Below are 21,572 nucleotides of genomic sequence, written 5' to 3'. Positions count from 1 at the left end.
CCACATGTCCTCGGTGACCCCCATTAGACAAGTATGACGGGTCCTTTGATCCTAGCGAACATGTGGACTCGTTCCAGTCTCAGATGCACCTAGCTGGGACCGATGAGTCTTGCATGTGTGTAGCATTCTCTACTATCTTTAAAGGGGTAGTTCGAACTTGGTACCGGAACCTCGCACCGGGCTCGATCAAAAGCTGGTCGCAGTTCGCTGAATTGTACACACATTTCATCACCAGCAAAAAGTGTCCGAAGTCCCAAGAAAGCCTTCTCAATGTGGTTCAAAGGGAAGGAGAATCGATCAAGAGCTATATTAAATGCTTCAACGACACTTGCCTACAGATACCCGACCTCGACCTGGCAGTGAGATTCACTACAGCCAAGAAGGGAATTACCCACAAGGAGTTCAAATGGCATGTTGTAGCAAATAAACTGAAGGACATTACCGAGTTCCTAAAGCTCATAGATCAGTTTATTGGCACCGAGGAGGAGATCAATCAGAAGGTCGATAACCCACCACTGGAGAAGAGGAAGAGAGAAAGTGAAGGAACGAGTAGTGGTGGACAGAAAAGCATGTCCCCTTGCAGGGGAAGAAATAACTCTAGGACCCCTCGCGATCACGTAAATCAGGTCGGCGCTCTAGGACCCCTCCTGTTGAGAGAATGAACTACACACCCCTGAATGCTAAAAGAGGAGAGATCCTAATGGCCACTAAGGATTCCTCCTTCGTCAAATGGCCTCCCAGGTTAAGGGGAGACCCAACAGTAAGCTAAACGTGTATTGCCACTTTCATCAAGATCACGGGCACAGTATAGAGAACTACAGGAACCTTCGCGATGAGATCGAGAAACTCATCTGATGTGGGTACTTGAAGAATTTCATCTTACGAGAAAAAGGAGACATACAGATTGACAAGCAGACCGAAAGGGAGATAAGAGGAATGCCCCATAAGCCAATAGGCAAAACGAGCAGCTGCCATGACAATTGCCAGAAGAGAGACTGATCTGCGGGGTGATTAACATGATTACCAGCGGGTCCATCATCACGGGGTGTACATTGGCAGCCAGGAGGACCTCGATGCGCCAGCTAGAAAACGAAGTGGAAAACCCGCCAAAACGACCTCGGCTTGAAGGAACGATATACTTCACTGAGGATGATGCACGCGAGATCCAGTATCCCTACGACAATGCCCTAGTAGTAAAGCTACAGATCAATGACTTCGAAGTAAAGCGGATATTGGTAGACTCGGGCAGCTCAGCTGACATACTCTTCAAGGAGACATTCAATAAATTACAGCTACAGCAGAGCGACCTGAAACTGACAGACACCCCTTTAGTAGGGTTCAGGGGTGAGGAGGTCAGACCTCTTGGGCGAGTCACAGTACCTGTAGAAGCCAGCACGTGACCATACATCGTGCGGTTTGAGCACACCTTCCTGGTAGTCGCGACTCCCTCCCCTTACAACGACATAGTAGGTTGGCCCATCACGCATGTTCTACGTGTGGTAGTATCCACTTATTATCTGGCAATGAAGTTCCCGACTAATTACGGGGTGGGAGTCGTGCGAGGTGACCAGCTCGAAACGTGCAAATGCTACGTAGCTGCTTTTAAAGGGAAGGCGAAGCTAGCAGAAGATGTCGAGCTCAAGCGACCTGCGGAGTACACCGACGAGCGAGCTGCCCCGGTAGAGGAGACGATCCACATACCAGTGTTTGTTGACAAACCAGTCAAGACTCTCCAAATCGGTGCCTAGATCAATGAACCACTCCGCTTCCAGCTAGTAAGTTTCTTATTTGAAAACTTAGATATTTTTGGCAGAAATGTCTGGAATTGATTCAAAAGTTATAACTCACAAATTGAACACCAACCCTTTAGTCAGCCCAATAAGGAAGAAGAAGCGCAACCTCGCCTCGTAAAGTTGGAGGGTATTTAATGAAGAGGTTGGGAAGCTCCTAGCAGCAGACTTCATCAAGGAAGTCCATTACCCGAGCTGGGTGGCTAACCCAATTCTGGTGAAAAAGGTCAATGGCAAGTGGCGCATGTGCGTCGATTACACTGACCTGAATAGAGCTTGTCCAAAAGATTGCTTCCCACTACCCAAGATTGACCGCCTGGTGGACACGACCTCGGGGCATGAGTTGCTGAGCTTCCTGGACGCCTATTTCGGTTACAACCAGATTAAGATGGACCCTATTGACAAAGAGCAGACCACCTTCATAACCGAGTTTGAGTTATACTGTTACAAGGTCATGCCCTTTGGATTAAAAAATGCCGGGTCAACCTTTCAGTGCCTTGTAAATAAGATTTTTGAGCCATTAATTGCCAATAAAATAGAGTGTTATGTTGATGACATGGCCATGAAGACCCAATTTTTGAATTTTTTATTGAATGATTTAAAAAGTGTTTTCCAAATTTTGTGAAAATATAACATGAAGTTAAATCCAAACAAGTGTGTCTTCAGAGTCACCTCGGGAAAATTCCTAGGCTATATAGTCAATTGGCATGGCATCGAGGCCAACCCGGATAAAATAAAAGCCATCCTAGATATGGACCACCCCGCAAAATAAAAGAGGTTTAGAAGTTGACTGGCCGGATATCCGCTTTGAGCCGCTTCATGTCCAAGTCGGCAGATCACTGCCTACCCTTTTTTAAAGCCATAAAAAAGAGTAAGGACTTCGAATGGACTGAACAGTGCCAGCTCGCCTTCGACGAGCTGAAAAGATACTTAGGTACCACCCCAATTTTAACTCGACCCGAGGAAGGGGACGTATTAAAGCTATACCTCTCTGCGAGCGACGAGGTGGTTAGCTCGGTACTAATCAAAGAAGCAAATTGGGTCCAATGATCCATCTACTATGTTAGTAAAATTTTGTAGGATGCAGAAATGAGGTACCCGGAGATCGAGAAATTAACATATGCACTAATCATAGCAGCTCGCAAGGTTCGCCCGTACTTCCAGGCCCACACTATCGTTGTCCTCACCAACAAACCTCTGAGGCAACTTCTGCTCAAACCTGAGGTATCTAGCAGATTGGCGAAGTGGTCTATCGAATTGAGCGAGTACAATATCCGCTATGAGCCATGGACGACAATCAAAGCCCAAGCCTTGGCCGATTTTGTAGCAGAATGCACGTTCAATACCGCGACCCCCGAGCCGGCCGAGCTCGAACACACAATGATAGCTTCAACCAGTACAGCGCCAGTTCCAGTCAGAGCAGGACCAACCTGGGATGAGCTGGATCCTCCACATCGACGGCTCGTCCAACCAACAAGGAAGTGGTGCAGTACTGATTCTGTACGGCCCAAGCGAGGTGAAGTTGGAATACGCACTCCGGTTCGGATTCACGACATCAAACAATGAAGCAGAATATGAAGCATTGGTTGTCGGACTAACCCTAGCAAGGGAAATTAAGGCAAAACACCTCGTCATATGCAACGACTCACAACTAGTGGTCAACCAAGTTACTGGTGAGTACGAAGCCCGTGACTCCAATATGGTAGCTTATTTGGCCAAAGTCAGAGAGATCCTGCACGGTTTCATCTCCTACTTCATCAGACAAATCCCGAGGTCCGAGAACACTGATGCCGACGCCTTGTCTCTCGACTAGCCAGTACGAACAGTAACACCATGCAGACTGTGTACATAGAGGATTGACCTCAGCCTAGCTTTCTCGGGGGGGCAGAAGAGGTCGCTCCCATATCGCAAGCGGAACCGAGCTGGATCGACCCACTTGTAAGTTATCTACTTCATGGGACCCTACCTGTAGAATGCAATGCGGCCCGAAGGGTAGAGCGCCAGAATGCAATGCTCCCCTACCTGCGCTGCTTGCGACCCTCAAAAGCCGAGAATGTACTCTGCGACACCCATGAAGGCTTGTGCGGAGGACACTTGAGGGGTAGAGCTCTTGCACAAAATGCGTTACGACAAGGCTATTACTGGCCCACGGTGAAGGCAGATGCACTCGAGCTCGTCAAGAAGTGTGACAGGAGTCAGAGGCACGCCAACATTCACCATCGACCTACTGCTTATCTGAAATACCTCACTAGACCATGGCCCTTCGCGCAGTGGGGAATCGACATCCTTGGCCCTTTCCCGCCAGCAACAGGATATAGGAGGTTCCTAGTCATAGCAGTAGGGTAACGATCACAGCCCGCAACATACAAAATTTCATCTAGAAAAACATAGTATGTCATTTCAGGCTGACTCGGGTGCTAATATCCGACATTGGAAAGTAGTTCAAGGATATCAAGTTTCAAAATTGGTGTGTCGAAATGGGAATTCAACAAAATTTCACCTCGGTGGCACACCTCCAGGCGAATGGGCAAGCAGAAGTGACTAATAGAGCGATAATTCACGGATTAAAGGATCGCTTAGCCAGAGCCAAGGGATTGTGGGTGGACGAACTGCCTAGTGTCCTTTGGGCCTACCAAACCACTATCAAAATTGCAACAGGAAAAACCCCCTTCAACCTTACGTATGCCATAGAGGCGGTGATCCCGGTAGAAATCGAGGTACCCACGTTACGATTAGGGGCCTACGAGGAGGAGGCGAATGATGACGAGCTCCGTACCAACCTAGACCTAGTAGAAGAGGTACGAGACCTGGCTTACATCCGACCCGCAACTTACATCCGAACCACAGTTGACCAACAAAGAGTAGCTCGGTACTATAACGCCTGGGTCAGAAAATGACACTAACGCGTCGGCTACCTAGTTCTTCGGAAGGTTATGGTACCTGAGCCCGACGTTATTAAGCTCAGACCGAATTTGGAAGGACCATACCGAATAAGACAGGTGTTCGTGGAAGGCACGTATGAGCTCGAGACTTTGGAAGGGAAGTAGGTACATCGAGCATGGAATATCGACAACCTGAGAAGGTACTACTTGTGACCACCGAACTGGTCAAAAAGGATGACCGAACTGGAGAGAGGACTACGAGTCACTCCCATAAGCCTAAGGGCCATGGCGCCGAGTTGACATAAGACCTCGACACTGTGATAAGTCCTAGTCGCCTCATCGGCATAGGCAGACAAGTCATAGTCGCCTCTTTGGCACATGCAGACATGTCCTAGTTGCCTCTTCGGCATAGGCAAACCAGTTTTCACGCTTGAGGCATAGATAGCTTGGGTACAAATCCTACGATATCTAATTCACCTCGGTGTACTGCAACAGGTTAATCCCATTTGGGGTCAGGCCCGTTGGCTCAGCACTAAGAGATAACCAACACCTAAGCGAGTAGCCCGTGTGCAGACAGGTCGGGTATATACCCTACAGTGTCCGCCCACCTAGGCGTACAACGATACAAAGTTATTCCTACTTGGAGTCCAACTCGTTAGCTCGACAATTCTGGGTAACCTACACAGAAAAAATTCACTCCTATTTGGTTTATTCGCCAGTTCGGGAGTTATCTACACTTAGAAAAAAATTTGCACACAAAGATTGCAAAAACACTTGTATTTCATTAATATGGAAATTCGAGTACATTTTTTTTTTACATTGGACCGAGCTCGGAGGCTTAGAGTATTGAGTATTAAAGAAGGGGGTCCAAGAAAAGAGGCATTTAATCACTTCGGGGCTCCTCATCCTTACTGGAGGCTTCGACAGGAGGATTTGTCTCCATGCGGTCCTCGCCAGCATCGGTCTCCTCAACCTCTCGAGCAGGTCGTTGTCACATTCTACTTTGGAGTCTGGATCTTGGGTAGCTTCGACGACCATCTTCTCTGTGATCTTCGATGTGGTTATGGCACTAAGGTCGAGCCAGGGAAGTTCACGTCGGGTTAACCACCTGCTAAGTTTGAATCCTTTACGGTAGCCCACTGTCCTCGCCTCGACCAGCCTTTCCGGAAGCTCCGCTGAGGACTTGTACTCCTCGACAGCCTTAGCCTTGGCCTCCTCCATCTTCTGAAGAAGTAGCTCGATTCGTTCCTTCAAGTGGGCCTCGAGGTTCTCCGCCTCCCTCTTCACTTCCACCTCTCGCTCCTCGAGGTTCTCCACCTCCCTCTTCAATGCCGCCTCATGCTCCTCGAGCTCCTTCTCCAACATCAACATAGTTAGCAGCTCCTTCTTAGCTCGCACGTCGTTCTTCAACTGGTTATTTTCATTGCGAGTTAAGTTCAGTTCGGCGTGGGATTTTCGAGAAGACTCCTCAACTTCGAGAGCCCGCTTGAGGTTCACCTTGGACTGATAAGCCAGGGTGTGGATGGAGGAGTTCACCTGCCAAGAGAAGGAAACAAGCATCAAAATACAAAAAATCCAAGTACAAGATTGAAGAGACGCGACTCAAGAACCTACCACCATACAGTGAGTAGCCGCTCGAGCCCCGATCTGAGCAACTAGTAATTCGGCCCAACGAGCAACCTCCTCAGTGAATACCGCATCTTTGCTCTTGAGAAAGCTAAACTTTGGAGTCAAAATACTCTGAACTGCGTCATCGCTGCCCAAAGAAGTGGCGGCCACAGGGACGGGCTCCGAAGATGTAGCCTCCTTGAGCTTGTGGGGTGGGGAGGGCTTGCCTGAGTCCTCGACCAGATCTATCACGGGAGGCTGATCAGTGGTTGACGGGTACTCGGGCTCAGGAACGACGGGTGGTAGGTGCTCAACATGAGCCTTTTTGGAAGTTCTCTTTTTCTTCTTCCCCCTCTTCATGCTCTCGAAGAGCTCGTTGGCAGGGATGTCATCCATGACAGCTGTGACAAAAAACAGATTGTCAAATACAATATCGAAGTAAAACTATAGAAAAAGCACAACAAACAACGACCTACCAGGAGGACTCATACTGGCCTGCACAAGCTTCTTCTCGGTCACGAAGTCTTCGAACTTCAGGCCGAGCTCCGCCCAAGATCGGAGCGCCTCCCTTGTCTTCAGGTCCAACCTAATACCGGGGTCTTGGATGGCTGCCCTCTAATGAGTCGGGAAAGGCCACCCCTCAGTGTTGCGGACCACGAAATAACACCTCTTCCAGGCCGGGACCTTGTTAGTGAGCTTGTGCAAAAGTTTGAAACCAGGGCAAGGTGACAGATAGTACGTTCGCCTATGCTCAAACAGAACACAAGACAAATTCTTCTTAATGGAAAGAATAGATGAAAAGACGTCAAGGTCAAGGGGAAGGTTGTAATCGTGGAAAAGTGAAATGGTCCCTACGATGTTGCGGATAAAGTTTGAGTGTAACTGATCTGTGGTGATGTTGAAAAATTTTACGATCTCAACTATGAGAGGGTGATGTGGAAGGCGAAGACCAGCTGCGAGCTGCTCCTCGATGATCACGATCTCGTTGTGATCGTGATGACAAAGTCGTTAGGAGGTTTGTACCGGGCTACTAAGGTTAGGAGCTTGTCCACTGTCATTGTTGACGGGCCGAAGTTTTCTGGCAGCCGACCTCAGTGTGAGGTAGAAGCCAGGTTACCTAAGGCCTCTCGCTCCCGTTGAGGTGAGTTCACCTCGGGGGAATCGCGGACCACAAAGTAACCACCTTGGTAGGACAAGGATCCACGACCTGAGCCGAGGTACCCACTTCGACTCTAGCAGACTCACCGCTCCCGTCTAAGAGACTATCAAAGCTAAAGCTAGACATACTAAAAAGACATGGAATCAAAAAGAAAAAGCAAAGGGGGACTCACCAAAAGGAAGACCGAAGAAAGGAAGACGACCTCGAAAAGACACCGAACTGAAAGACTTGGGTGCGACCTCAAAGATTGCGGATTTGTGGACTTGTGGTGAGGAAAACGAGCCCCTCAGCCCTTATTTATAGCTAGTATATCTGGGGATCAACGGTCGAGATCAACACGATCCGATGGCTCCTAAGGAAACCGGTTGCACGACCCCCGAGGTTGAAATCGATGTAGCACTTGTTTTGACGTCCGTGGAGTTTATAAAATGGCGTGACGTCCACACGTGACTCAGACGCGACTTGGGTTATTCCTGCGTTGAGCCGGGCGGTCGAACAAGTCCGACCAACGATTCGCCCGTCAAGTCGCCTAGACCTCGTGCCAAATCCACCTAGACTCGTCATGAACTCCCCGCACCGGGTTGAGACCCTTGGCTCGAGGAGTGGGGGGCAATTGATGAAGGGTAATTTGGCACGACATAGCAAGAAGGGGACACGTAGGCGCGATCAGATCAAGGGATGATAGCTCAGCATGGCGAGCCTAGTTCGCAACATTTGGAACTCGGGTATTCAGCCACCTCGGCCCAAAACCCACCTCGAGGTAGAGGCACCTCGGCGTCCAATCCAGTTCGAGACTAAAGAATCGAAGTACCAACTCGAAGCTAATGACCCGAATCACTACATAACCGACTCCATAGGCCTCTCCAACAAATCCCAAGTTTCTCGAGATCATGATGAGAACTCGTCCCGGCTCCGCCCGAGTTGGGGGTGAAACAATAAACCTTATCTACATACCGCTCCTTCAAAAGTGGAACGAACCTTATCTCCACACCCTGGAGATCCCGGAGCTCTTTTGTGAGACCCACGACTACTCCAGTATATAAAGACAGGAACCTCAATGCAAAGGTATGTGTGATTATCATACTCTCTAACATTCAGGCTCTCAAGCATTCACCTCGCATTTACATCATACTTATTGACTTAATCGGAGCGACTTCGCCAGGTTAGCTACCCCGGGTTCTCTGATAGATTGTTTTGCAGACCTCGAACGAAGTGCCTATAGAGAAGTTAACTTTCTTTACTCCTCTTCTCTTCTCTTGTTCTAACGAACACAACCTCGAACGAACATTCTCTTCTCTTCTCTTGCTCGAACGAACACAACCTCAAACGAACGTTCTCTTCTCTTATCTTCTCTTGCTCAAATGAACGGCCAGAAAATCACACAACCTTAAATCGCCTAGAAAATCACAAACCCTAGATTTTCTTCCCAACTTTCTTGCTTGTGAAGAATAACTTGTCTTATTCTTCAAAATTTCTCTACTAGAAACCAGAGAACTGTTGTCTTGCTCGTGAAGTCTTTTTTTTTTTGTCAAATAGGAAGGGGGAATTCGTGTGCGGGTGAAAGAAAATTTTCCCTCCCTGCATTTCTTCGCACCAGTCCATTATAAAGTTAAACTGGTTTAATTCCGGTTCACAAAATAATCTGTCGAATGTACATTAATAATCGCCGTGCCATTTTTCAATGACCGCCGCCTTGAATATACCTATAGCAGCGGTCACAAAGACCGCCGGCTTTGACCTTTTTGTTGTAGTGTTTTTACACCAGTCAATCTAGGCAATCGGTGAGTATATCTCATAATTGATAATCTATTGATTAATTTGTTGTTTTAATTAAATCGATATGTGATAGTTGTGAGCAGAGTTTTTCAACTTTGTGATAGTTGAAAGTTTGTGATGGTCTTGGCTTGAGGAAGGAGAGTGAGCTGTGAGCATTGAAAGCTCTTTAACAACCCACCGGCAAAACAGATAAATATGATTTGAATTCTAGGGTGGGTTCTACCATCTATCAATTAAAATTTAAAAACAGCAATCAATATTAATAACAGTAATAAATAGAGGAGAAAAACAGAATGCTTTCATCCCTTTCTGTGGGTTTTTCCATTTCTGGATGGGAATACCGAATGCATAAAAAAGCCTAGAAATGAATTTCCTTCTTGACTTCTGCTAAATAACTCATCTACCCTTTTTTGATTCAACCGTTGACAGATCTAACCCTAATAGTGTTTGTACTTTGTATTGTCATCTAAGTTAAGTTATTGCTTTTTATTGAAATTAATTAAGTGCACAAAACCTCAATCAACCCATTTCATAGAGGTGATAAATTAGAAAATGGTTGGTCATAGTCGTGACTTGTGTGAACACAAGGTTACCAGGTTATCAAGTTAGGGAATGAGAGAATTTGAATTTTCTTCCTTTTTTTATGGATTTTGATTCAATTAGGGGCCCCCATTTTTTTGTGTAAATAATCATAGGCTCCTTTGAGACTTGAGAGAGAGATATTTAGGCTGAAGATTGGAATCCACTTAGGTGGTGTTTGTTCCATTGCCGTTTACAAAGGTCTAGTGTTCTCTCAGAACCAAGGTTTTTAAAACCGAAATAGACAATGAACCGGTCAAGGGTCTGGTTCCCGGGTCAAAGGTCTAGTGTTCTCTCAAAACCAAGGCTGAAGACTGGAGCAATATTTCTATATCTCTATCATTCTGAACCCATTTTGTGGAGATTTGGTATAGCCAAGGTCATGTCCTTACTTTGGAGGATTTAGGCTATCCTTTGGTACTGGTTAAGTGGGTTGGTGACTGAAGGGGGATTTCAGTGTAGTAGTCAATTGGCCAAGGGAGGCTTCAAAGACCTATGCCTCTTCCAGATTGAACAACTCAATTAACTTGCTGCCTATTGGTTCATCCCTTGTCCCACAAAGCTGGCCAAATCAGGTTTTGGTAAAAAGGAATTATAATGGCAGGTAAACATTTTGAATAGTGGGTTTGTATCATATTTCAATTACTGGAACAGAGATCTAACAGGAAAGCTATCCGGTTCCTGATTTTCTGGGTTAAGGATTCGGTTTAACAATAATGACCATGAAAATTGTTCCAAACTGGGAATTAGGACCTTGTGAAGTTTTCTGGTTCGAGCATCTGGTCCAGTATATTTTTCTAAACAAAATGGAGGTGAAGGAAGATACCTGTAGCTGACCCCATATAGTTGGGATAAGACTTAGAGATGATGATCTCTGTAATTCTCTTTTGGTTCTATCTTTTTCTGCACATTGTTTTTTGATTCTTTCAGTTTTGGATTTTGTTTGGTTTTGTCAAAATAAGTGCCGACAGATGGCTGATGCTACCTTTTAATCAAATTTATGGTTTTGTTAACGTTGTTTTTATAGCAATTTCTTTTTCCTTATAATTTTTCTTGAGGGAAATGTTATATTGTATGGCAAAAAGATGTCTACTCAAGAGGATGTACAGACATGCAAATTTGCTAAAAACTACTTGGGCAAAGAGTTGCCACTATACAAAAGCTTTATTTGGCCACACTACCTTTAATCAAGAAGCCAAGTTCAGTTCACTAGAGTGAAGATCCACCTAGTATGAATCTTCATGCCTTGTAGAATTTCTTGGTCCCATTCAATAGCTAGACCATTTGCAAAAACTGCATTATGAGCTCTATAACAAGTTTATTTTTTTATTTTTTTGTGGGTACTTGGCAATACGGGATCCTATAAGAAGGATTGTCACTTCACTTTAGTTGTGCCTTTATCTCCCATGGCTCCACTGTAAGCTCAATACATACTCCAGTTGGCATTATATAACCCTCCCTTCACTGTGAGCTCAATACAACCATTTTTTACTAGCTTTTAACAATCGATTTTTTGCTTTAGTTTGACAACAGCATTTAAACAACTCTTACAGATACCCTCCTCTTTATATACAGCTGCTTGTTTTTGGTGCTAGGCAAGTTATACCATCCACCCTAAGGATTGTTCAGCCTTACCTCAAATACTCTTCTTGTGGGGTTATCATCCAGTTATGGACGAGTGATAGTGGTAATGGATAAAGATTTCTGCACAGACAGTGCTGGAAACAAGTTTACGAGAAGTTCAAATTCGAGTTCTGTTGTACACTTTGGTGAGTCTCATTTTTTGTTTTCCATATAAGACTAGCATATACACTTCCCTGAGTCTCATCTTAACATTCTGATTCCGATTCCGGTCCTGTCCGCAAACCAAACGCACCCTAAGTTCGGTGCTGCTCTTTCCCCAAGGATTGAGGGTGAACCAGACAAAATACCTATAGATTTAAGAAGAAACAAGCATCAGAAACAAACTCATAAAATTTCTCCCGACAGATAAAAGATCGAAGATTATGAATTTGATTCACCCACACTTGGTGACATAAAAAAAAAAAAAACTAGAAATTAGAAAAAAAGAAAATAAAGTAAAAATAAAAGGACTGAAAGAGGTGTGAAGCGAGTGGAGATGATGATGGTGAATGGTGATCAGATCTGGCTATGCCCCCTTTTGGTACCAACGATGGCGCAGTAACGTAGAGAAAAAAAATGCTTTTGTTCTCAGAATGGCAATGGCAATCAGTGTTTTCAAAACCGGACCGGATCGGATGGTTGGACCGAAAAAGGGAATTGGTCACCTGACCAGTTCCGTTTCACCCCAAAACTGTTTTTTGGCCAAAAACTGTTGATCTCGGGTGGTTGAACAGTTGCGCTATTGACTCGAATAACGTTTTTTAGCCATTTTTTTGTTTTTTAATTTATTTTTTATTTTTTGTTAGAACAGGCCATTTGTTGGGATTGGACGATTGGACTATTCGGCCCTAGAGCCGGTCTCCAGAATGATTCCCTGTCCATCCAGTTTTAAAAACCTTGATGGCGATGGTGACAACACCCAATATCAACAACAATTGCTCTTGGCTCCCTTGGATCTGCCACTTAATCAAGAACATATCTTTCGAAATAGTATGAATCATATCCCTAACACCATTCCTCTAGATTGGGAAAGATTCTTGTGCAAGGCTGATGGTGAGGACAAGGGTGGTCCAACTCTGAAGATCCGAAGGAATACGGTGGTGGTTTGCAAAGGTTAGTGGAGGAGAGAGAGGAAGAAGAAACTTGGTCCTCTCTCGTCATTAACGGGTTAAAATGAGTATTATGTTAAATGGGTCCTTGTATGGGTATGATATCCTTTTTATAGTTTTTAGACCTTCTCTTTCTAGAATTTTTTTTTTTTTATATTTTTCTCTTCATCCATTTTGCCTTTGTGTTTAATTAGTGCATGTGCTCTTAATTACCTTCTAAGATATTTTTAAATATCATTGTTCTAGAAAATCTTAACTCTTGAATGCATGTTTGTAAATAATTAATAAATATTGGTCTGACCCAAATTTATACTGGGTTGGACAGATTAATGTATTTATATAAATCCACTGTTGTTGCAAGAAAATGGTGAGAAACTGAGAATATGAGCTCTCATGGGCAGCCTGGCCTAGATTAGATCCTCTAGCATCTAATCCCAACACCAATAGCAATATATCCCCAACAAAAAAGAATCAATTGTTCTATTCTTACTTGGAAATTGACACCAAGAGACGAACTTTTATATATAAATACTAATTTCATGTTCATGATCACAATTCTTCATCTACTTAGAGAGTGGAGTGCCCATACATTAATTATGTGGCTACTGACTACTGAGGAGAGAAATTAACAGGGTAGACTTCAGTCGTGTTAGGGTAAAATAGTCCCCAATGTTGCTCAAAGCCAACAGCCTTGAGGTCTTCATTGAACAAGGCAAAAATGTAAGTCTCTATATTTTGGCCTGGTCTCTTGGGTGTTCCAGAATTTGAGAGAACATGAGCAATCAAATTGTTGTTAAAGGTCCGGGCATTCTCGATGGTCGCAATATCGCCATTTCCTGCAGATGGCCATCCACACTCTGTGACTATGATCTTGACAGTATTCCCACCTACCTTCTCTAATGCCCAGTACAGTGAATCCACCATGGCATCAAACAGGTTCTTGTATCCATAGGGACCATCTTGTACAACAACCTCCCTAGCAGTGAACATTGCATACTCAAGTCTCACATACTTTGGATCATACCCATAATAAGGGTATACATTGGCAAGGAGAGGATAACTGTTGGCTGCAAGAAAAGCAACAATGTCTGCCATGAATTGGCTGGAAAATGCTCCTGAAGAAGGTGGGTATGAGCTGCTCAGCATTCTCATCTCTATGGCTGTGCTCACTGGGATTGCATGGTTAATGGCTTTCAGTGCAGCATCCAGGTTCTTCATTGCAGGAGTCACATGTAGCAGTGAGTCAGGACTGACTTCATTGCCAACTGCTATGCACTTGAAGTTCACATTTGGTATGTGTGGTGCTACATTGTTCATGATCCAGCTTGCTGCAAAGGACATGTCATTTGCAAGCCTCTCAATGTCTTCATTTCCGACTCCGATCACTACATCCAAACCTGAACCCCTTAAAGCTGTGAGCACATTCTGATTTGGGTCGAACAGGCGAACCTTCTGTATGTTCTTAGATTTCAAAAAGGCGACGACCGACTCCGGGGGAGGAATGTTGTCAGCCAAGAGTCCATAGTTCACACCAATGCCCTCAGCCCCTGAACTTATATACTACTGGTTAGTACTTGGTAATGTTTCTTCTCAAGTTGAGACAATTCTATTTTGTGATTGAGTTCATCATTATTCTAAAGGGAAAAAGATTTAATGTAATAGAAGTTAAAAATTCTGATTGAATACCTGCTCCCTTGGCTGTTTGATTAATGGTAAGAATAATAGCAGTCAAAAACAAGGAGATCCAATATTGGTCTATTTTATGAAGCTCCATGTTCTGTTACCTGTCACTGTATCACAACAAATTGTACAAACAACTAGATTAGGGCCAATCAATAAAACTCAGAATCAGCTTCTTCTATATGAGAATAGCAGATTGTACTATTGATGATGTATGCAATTTGTACAGATCTTTAAGGGCCACCCTTCATTCTTATTGTCCTCTTGGAAACGTAACTTATTACTTAAAATCATATTCAAAACAAATAACAAAAGAGTAAGAGAGGAAAGAATTAGAAAATACCTTGAAGATACCTTAGTTAAAGATTAGGTGATGGCCTGAATAGCTTTTTATTCTCTAACAGGTTGAAAATGGTGAAGATGCTGAGAAGTTGCAATGAGAGGCACACTGAGAACTTGGGCTTTTCCTGTAATATATACACGGTGATAATTAAAGATGTTTGGTTACAAGGGAGACGTGATAGCACTGCCAACGAGAAATTGCCACAGATCTGCATAATAAAATGGCTTCATTACATACTTAAAGAGACTATGACCAGTATGGAAATTCATTATATATACAGGGAAAATTGCACCACATATGGGCAAATTTTGGGCATTAATATCAATTGCAGATATAGAGATACGGGAATATTGTGAGATCAAGAAAATAGTAAAAATATTGCTCATTCCCCATATACTGTATTGAATGAAATCCTATAATGCCTTTCTATACCAAAAATGCCCGTCTCATGTGTTTCCAATTCTAATTCTGAGGTTTATTTAACCTGGTTTTGCTCTCTTTCCATTTTAAGATTGCTTGACCACGATGGAAATCCACCTAGAGAGAGAGAGTTTGGCTCTACGGAAAACAACCTGCTGGTGTATTTGGGAGATTACTGCAGTAACACGTTAGCATGGGCCAAAACAAACAAAAAGATGTAGAAAATATTTAACAACTTTGTGTATTTCCATCAAATATATTCTGATTTCTTGCAATCTCTTCACATGAAAATTCACAAGTAATTTAAATAATAGTTAAATTTTAGGGAAAATCCGTACCCTATACTTTGGGGTTGTGTCAAGTCAGTCCTCGAACTTCAAAACATGTTTCTGCAGTATTTTGAACTTTCAAATTATGTTTAATCCATCGTTAGTTGACCATCAGTCAATACTGTCACGTGACACTGTGTACCTATTATATATAATTTCAAAATGGAAAAAATACCCTTTATGATATTTTTTTGACCATTTTACCCATTTCGTCTTAGCATTAAGGTTTGTTAAGGGACCGAGTACGTTGCGATTGCACACGAGCTGATGGTGTTGATATGTAAATTTTTTGGCCCAAGAACTGAAATGAATAGGGCCCAATATGAGATTGAATAAAAAGTATCTATTGGATCCACTAAGAAAAATAACAAAATTGGGCCCTATGAAGATGTTGGATGGAACCAACGTATGGGCCCTCTAACGTCTTGGCCCAAGGTGTTGGAGCCCAATATGAATTGAAGAAAATAAATAATAAACAAAAGAGGGGGGGAAGAAATGCTAGTTGGATCTTGATTGACTACATTACTCATGAGGTGTTATTACACCTAGCTGCCAAATGGCCTCTTCACAAACGATTTTCCAATGTTCAGCATGACCCCTTAATTAAGGGTGGATTGATTCACTTGCCATTTCAATTTGGAACACCATTTAAATTGAATATTGCCAGATCTCAATGGCATCCAAATTAATGTAATCTAAGAAGAAATGTTACAACCAGTCAATTGAATTTCCTTTTTATATGTAGACCCAATTATGTACTAAGTGGCACTTGGTTTCAAGTATAACTAGGGATTGAAATTAACTTCAATTAAAGGACCTATTTACCTTAACGAGATTAACAATTTGTGGGTCCCATGTCAATCAGCATTAGATGGTGATTAATTGAATTGCAACTATAATTGATGGATTCAAATCAATTCAAATCTTTTGGACCAGTTCATTAACTAATGGTGGAGTTCAAATCAGCCCCCCACAAGATTTCCACCCACAACACATTCCCGCCCTGTATTGAGAACATCTCTTGATGATGATATCATCACTTCTGGTATTATCATTATTAAGAGATATTCCTAATACATGGCGGAGATGTGTTGTGGGACGTTGTGGAGGGCAATCCTGTTGGGAGGGAGGGGGGTTGATTTGATCTCGTAATGGTGAACCTCTATCCGATGGCCCTCTTCTTTGGCTTTTCAACATTTTGTTTTCTTTTTTTTTTCTTTGTTACAAGAAGAAAGAACAAGAAGCTTTGAAGTTGCAACACGCCTGTCACATCAATTAAAATATTTGGTGTTCCCACAATAAAAGAAAAATGGGCCTTTATCAAATTACTGCAATTGGAAAAATCTCTTGCAAGAATTGGTGCAACCAAGAAAGACTTCTACCAAGTTGTTACATAAAAAAAAAAGAAAAGCTTCTACAATCAAGGATATTCCTTTCAATCGTTTTATGTTCGAATCATTGATTGATCGTGATTGGAATATTTTGTTCACACAAGGTTAGTTGTTGCTTGCTTCACCGACTTTGGATTTTGTCCAAGATAAGAGAATTGGAGGGTTTTCTTTGCCAAAGAAAGAAAAAGAGTTGGTACTCCATTTACACTTCTACAAAGAAAAAAAAAACTAAATTTCTTTGAATTTGTCTTCATTATTTTTTGTTCTCCAAATAACACAAAATTTGTATCAATAAATTTCTAGCACGCCTAGTGGGACATCTCTTTCCTCTCATCTCTCAGTTTGGCACATCAATTTTTTGCAAGCGTCTTGGACACATGGCTCCTAAGAAAGTCATTTCTAGTGTCGCTAGCAACAAGAAAAATACAACTTATACTACAAGTTCATCTAGTTCAAGTTCTATGCCAACTTCTAAGTATGAGAGACCAACCACTCATCTCATGACGAGGTCCAAAAATTCACAATTGGTTGCATCTCTTGCTCCCTGTACAACTCTAGGGGTCCCTTCAAAAGGCCGAAACACCAAAATGAAACCTTTAATGCTACCAATGGTGAAGGATGCTACTAAAGAAGGGATAGCTCCGAGAAAAGAGTTGATTTCAACAATTCCACTTGAGCATCCAAGTGGACAAATACCTATGTCAAATGCAGAATTTTGTTCCGGCTCAAGGTCTGACACTTATCCTAACTTCCCTAAGACTAGAGAGTCCGATTATATATAGACACACTCCTACACTTCAGTAGCACCTGTTATGATAGTGAGAACTACTACAATGGAAGAGCAACTTGCTGAAATGGCTGCAACTATCGCTAAGTTAATAAAGATGGTAGAAGAGAAAGACCTCTGAATTGCTTTTCTCATGAATAGAATGGAACGAATGCAAACAATGACATCCATTCAAGGGCCTTCACACCTATCAGGGTTCACCCTACAAGTAAACCCTTCCCGAGAGGAATTGTTAGAACGTACTAACGTACGAGATACCCAATATGCGCCGGTTGCATCCCTCTTAGTACAACAACTCCAAGACATGATAGCTGACACGATATGTGCTTAGTATGGGGATGTTCCACAGTCATCCTCAATGTATACTAAGTCATACACTGAGCACATTGATCATATGCTTATGCCATTAGGGTACCAACCCCCGAAGTTTCAACAATTTGATGGGAAAGGTAACCCTAGGCAACACATTGTGCACTTCGCGGAGACATGCAATAATGCTAGAACTTTCGATGGTTTGATGGTAAAGCAATTTGTATGATCTTTACGAGGAAATTCTTTTGACTGGTACATTGACCTCCCTTCTGGATCAATCGATAGTTGTGATCAATTAGAAAGAGAGTTCTTGGATCGTTTCTATAGTACTTGACGTATTGCAAAAATGCACGAACTCACTACCACAAAAAAGAGAGAAGATGAACTAGTCGTTGACTATATCGACATGTGGAGAAATCTCTACCTTAATTGTTGAGACAAACTCTCAGAACCTTTAGCTATTGATACTTGTATTCAAGGCATGCGTTGGGGTTTGCATTACATCCTCAAGGGAATTCAATCGAGAAATCGGGAGTGAAGGTTCCCACATTTTCGTTATCCACATAACAACTCGACGAGTTCTTTGCCACAGTCATCGCATCTAAAGCGCTACCATTTCAAGCTGCTCAGCTCTTGAATTGGTTTATGTGGAAAAGGCAGATAAAGAAAATTAGATGACACCTAATGGGTATTTCTGTCATTTCACTTGTCTATTAACCAAGGTTCAAAATTTCACAACGTATCGACCCAATGAATCATTCCGTTAAATGTCCAATACATGGAACATATAGAAACCAATTATCTCGTTCCGTTAAATGTCCTAACTTAAATTAATCGATTTTATGTCTTTAAAACGTGTTTAAAACATGTAGTTGAAATGTTATGGGTCTGATTGGGTAGAGTCGGGTTGGGACACCGGAGGATCAGGTTGAATCCGATATATTGACATCCCTAAATGCAAATTAATTACTTTCCCTAACGCCTAATGCACATAATCACATTTGTAAAAGCTAAAGTAGGTCAGAAGAAGCTTCGAACCTTGGTCACACTTTTACAATGCCCATGAGTCTACCTCCACACCGAAATCCATTTTGGTGTTCAAATGTTATCCATTTTCATCCTAAAATAAACTTTTTCTTTTTAGTGGATGTATATTGGGGTGATTATAGGTCAGGTCACGCCTACGTCTTTTACATATAATATTTTATATTAAATAATGTATAATATGCATATGATTTTTTTATGTGTTATATATTTATATAATATAAAATGTTATGGGCCAAGTCTGAACATGAAACCCAACTTCAAACTTGGAATTTCTGAGTTGGGCCGGGCCAAGATAATCACTCCTAGATGTTTGTTAATAAATGCTAAAATTGATTATTAAAATTTATATATTAACAAATAGTAAGACAAATTATTTTGATTTTCTAAAAATCAAGGTATATATGCACACATTTTAGTTTTTCCATCATTTTCAATAGTTACCAATTATGTCTTGATCTTTCATGCTTCCTGTGAACCATTAAAGTAAGGTTTTAATGTCTAAATAACTTATTTATTGTCATATATACCTTGTACTTTATTGTTATTACTATATTTTTTAAGATTTATTTGAGTTTCATAGCGTATCTTAGTTTTTCATTTGTATCTATGTGCATCCAAAGCATATCCTAGTATGTTTCTTAAAATTGCCTTTCCGATACACTTTGCATTTTCAATACTTTAAACCTTGATGTTAACTTAACGGATAGGGACCTATTAAACACAATTTGAAAGGTCAGAGTACTATATTGACACGTTTTGAAGTTTAGGGATTGACTTGACACAACCCCAAAAGTATAGGGTACTGATAAGGAATTTTCCTTAGATTTTATGCCCAAAAAAATTTAAAAAATGCACCACTAAAGAGTAGGGGTTTAAACGGTATTCGAAAATCCAATTTCAAATTTGATATTTGACATAATTGAATCGAATTCAGATAATTTTAATATCTAAATGGTTGAATTCGAATATTCTATTCATAGCGAATAGTTAATCAAATTCGAATTCAGATATGACCTGATTCGTTTCGATAAATATCCAAATTCGACCGATTATTTAATTCTTATATATAATATATAAAAGATTTATATAATTTATATATAATAATTAAGTTATATAAATAATTTATATATTTATATACTTTATATCAATAAAATATTTATTTTGTATTTTTATTAATTATCTAAAATAATTAATTAATCGAATTCGAATCAAATCGAGTATTTGAATATTTAATCGGATTTGAATTCGAATATTAATTTTCAATATCCGTCAGATATCAAATTGAATTCGGATATCAAATTTTCTAATCAAATTAGAATTCAGATATTGCTTTATCCAATTCGAATTCGATCTATTTACACCCATACTAAAGAGTTGATGACATAGTTTAATAGTCCGCTTGATTCACAGTTGGAATCGGAATCTGAATTGGAATGGTATATTCCTCAACCTGTTCGGTTCAGGCAGGAACTAAAAATGGAACTAGAATCAGCTGGAGGGAGAGGGAGTGGCCATTCTATCCAATAAAGAATGCCATTTCACCAAGGATAGGATTGGGATTCCATTCCACCCAGCCAAACAGTTCCAATTTCAGACTCCTATTCCCAGGAACCAAATGGATGATGTTATCAACCCTTCAGCCAACTCCATAAAAGAAAGTCAAAAAAATAATTTTAGTAATATAAAGCATTAATATACCTCGTTCTCCTGTGATATTCTTGTTGAAAACTAAGAATGCTGGATTGATCAATCATTTAATAAGGAGAAACAAGAAGGTAAAACAATAAGATAAAAGAGAAGATGGAACTAGAAGCTGAGAATAGGAAAAAAAAATGAAAGGATTCGAATTCTACAAAAAGGAGAGAAAATAAGAACGGACTAAGGAACTTTTATATTCTGAATAATAGTAGGCGACATTGAGCGTTAAAATACTTTTTTCTTTTAATTTTAAATTGGGAAAATCTATTGATGACCAAATCCTCTTCAATTGCTTTTGGTTTTCTGTTATCTTGGTGCATTTTGAAATACCAAAACAGTGAAGACATTGGGACCGAAGAAAAGAAACCCCAATTAACCCCATATAAAGCTCATTAATCCTCCCTCATATAATCAGAACGTGTCACAGGGATAATCGTTGGGGCCCCGTGCGGCACTCGAAAGGGGCGAGTAAGCCTACGCAACAAAGCAAATACACACAAAAAGGCAACAAGAAGGAACACGGATTAGCGAAAGGCTATTTGTATTGTAATAATCAGTGGCAAGCACAAGCACACAGTACAGTGTCGAGGGGATCTTGTGCTTAACCTTTACACGCTTATGAGCTCACTCGACTACCTACCTCCTCTCAAAGAGTACGTTAAGCTTTTGGGGGAGTGACAATAAGAAACGTCAAAAAGATGAAAAAGCATACTACAATATTACAATATTACCATTGGCAGTCCCCCATACAAAAGTACATGCTTAGCCCACCCATGGCACACACTTGGACGCTGGAGTTGCGGCTGTAGGCACATTGGATGGCACTTGATGGCGCGTCGAAGAGAACACTTGTTACAGTCTCCCCCACTCAATTCAGTCTTCGTCACCGAAAACTAGCTTCTGCTTGAGGCTTCAACTTGTTGTTGGTGAAAGAAGGTCCTTCAACTGCTCCACGAACCGGGTTTCTTCCAAGGCCCAGATAGTAGGTTGGGTAGATTGCGAGTGGATGTTCTCGATGGTGGGAAAACCTATGGCTAGT

General features: G+C 41.7%; 1 protein-coding gene across 1 annotated transcript; it reads right to left on the bottom strand.

The window, feature by feature from the left end:
- Positions 1–12,254: 12,254 nt before the first annotated feature.
- On the bottom strand, positions 12,255–14,950 carry LOC148790311 (glucan endo-1,3-beta-glucosidase-like). The gene is made up of 3 exons (XM_088892438.1): positions 14,550–14,950; positions 14,213–14,316; positions 12,255–14,073 (listed from the first exon to the last, which is right to left on the bottom strand). The coding sequence occupies exons 2-3, from the start codon at positions 14,298–14,300 to the stop codon at positions 13,136–13,138; spliced, it is 1,026 nt and encodes a 341-aa protein (XP_088748564.1). The 5' UTR covers positions 14,301–14,316; positions 14,550–14,950; the 3' UTR covers positions 12,255–13,135.
- Positions 14,951–21,572: the final 6,622 nt, after the last annotated feature.

This window comes from Nelumbo nucifera, chromosome 7, assembly GCF_055504915.1.
Source record: "Nelumbo nucifera cultivar China Antique chromosome 7, China Antique-T2T, whole genome shotgun sequence".
In the NCBI taxonomy this organism is placed as follows: Eukaryota; Viridiplantae; Streptophyta; class Magnoliopsida; order Proteales; family Nelumbonaceae; genus Nelumbo; species Nelumbo nucifera.
The sequence above is the reverse complement of the archived record's forward strand: the minus strand, read 5'-3'. Positions and strand labels throughout refer to the sequence as shown.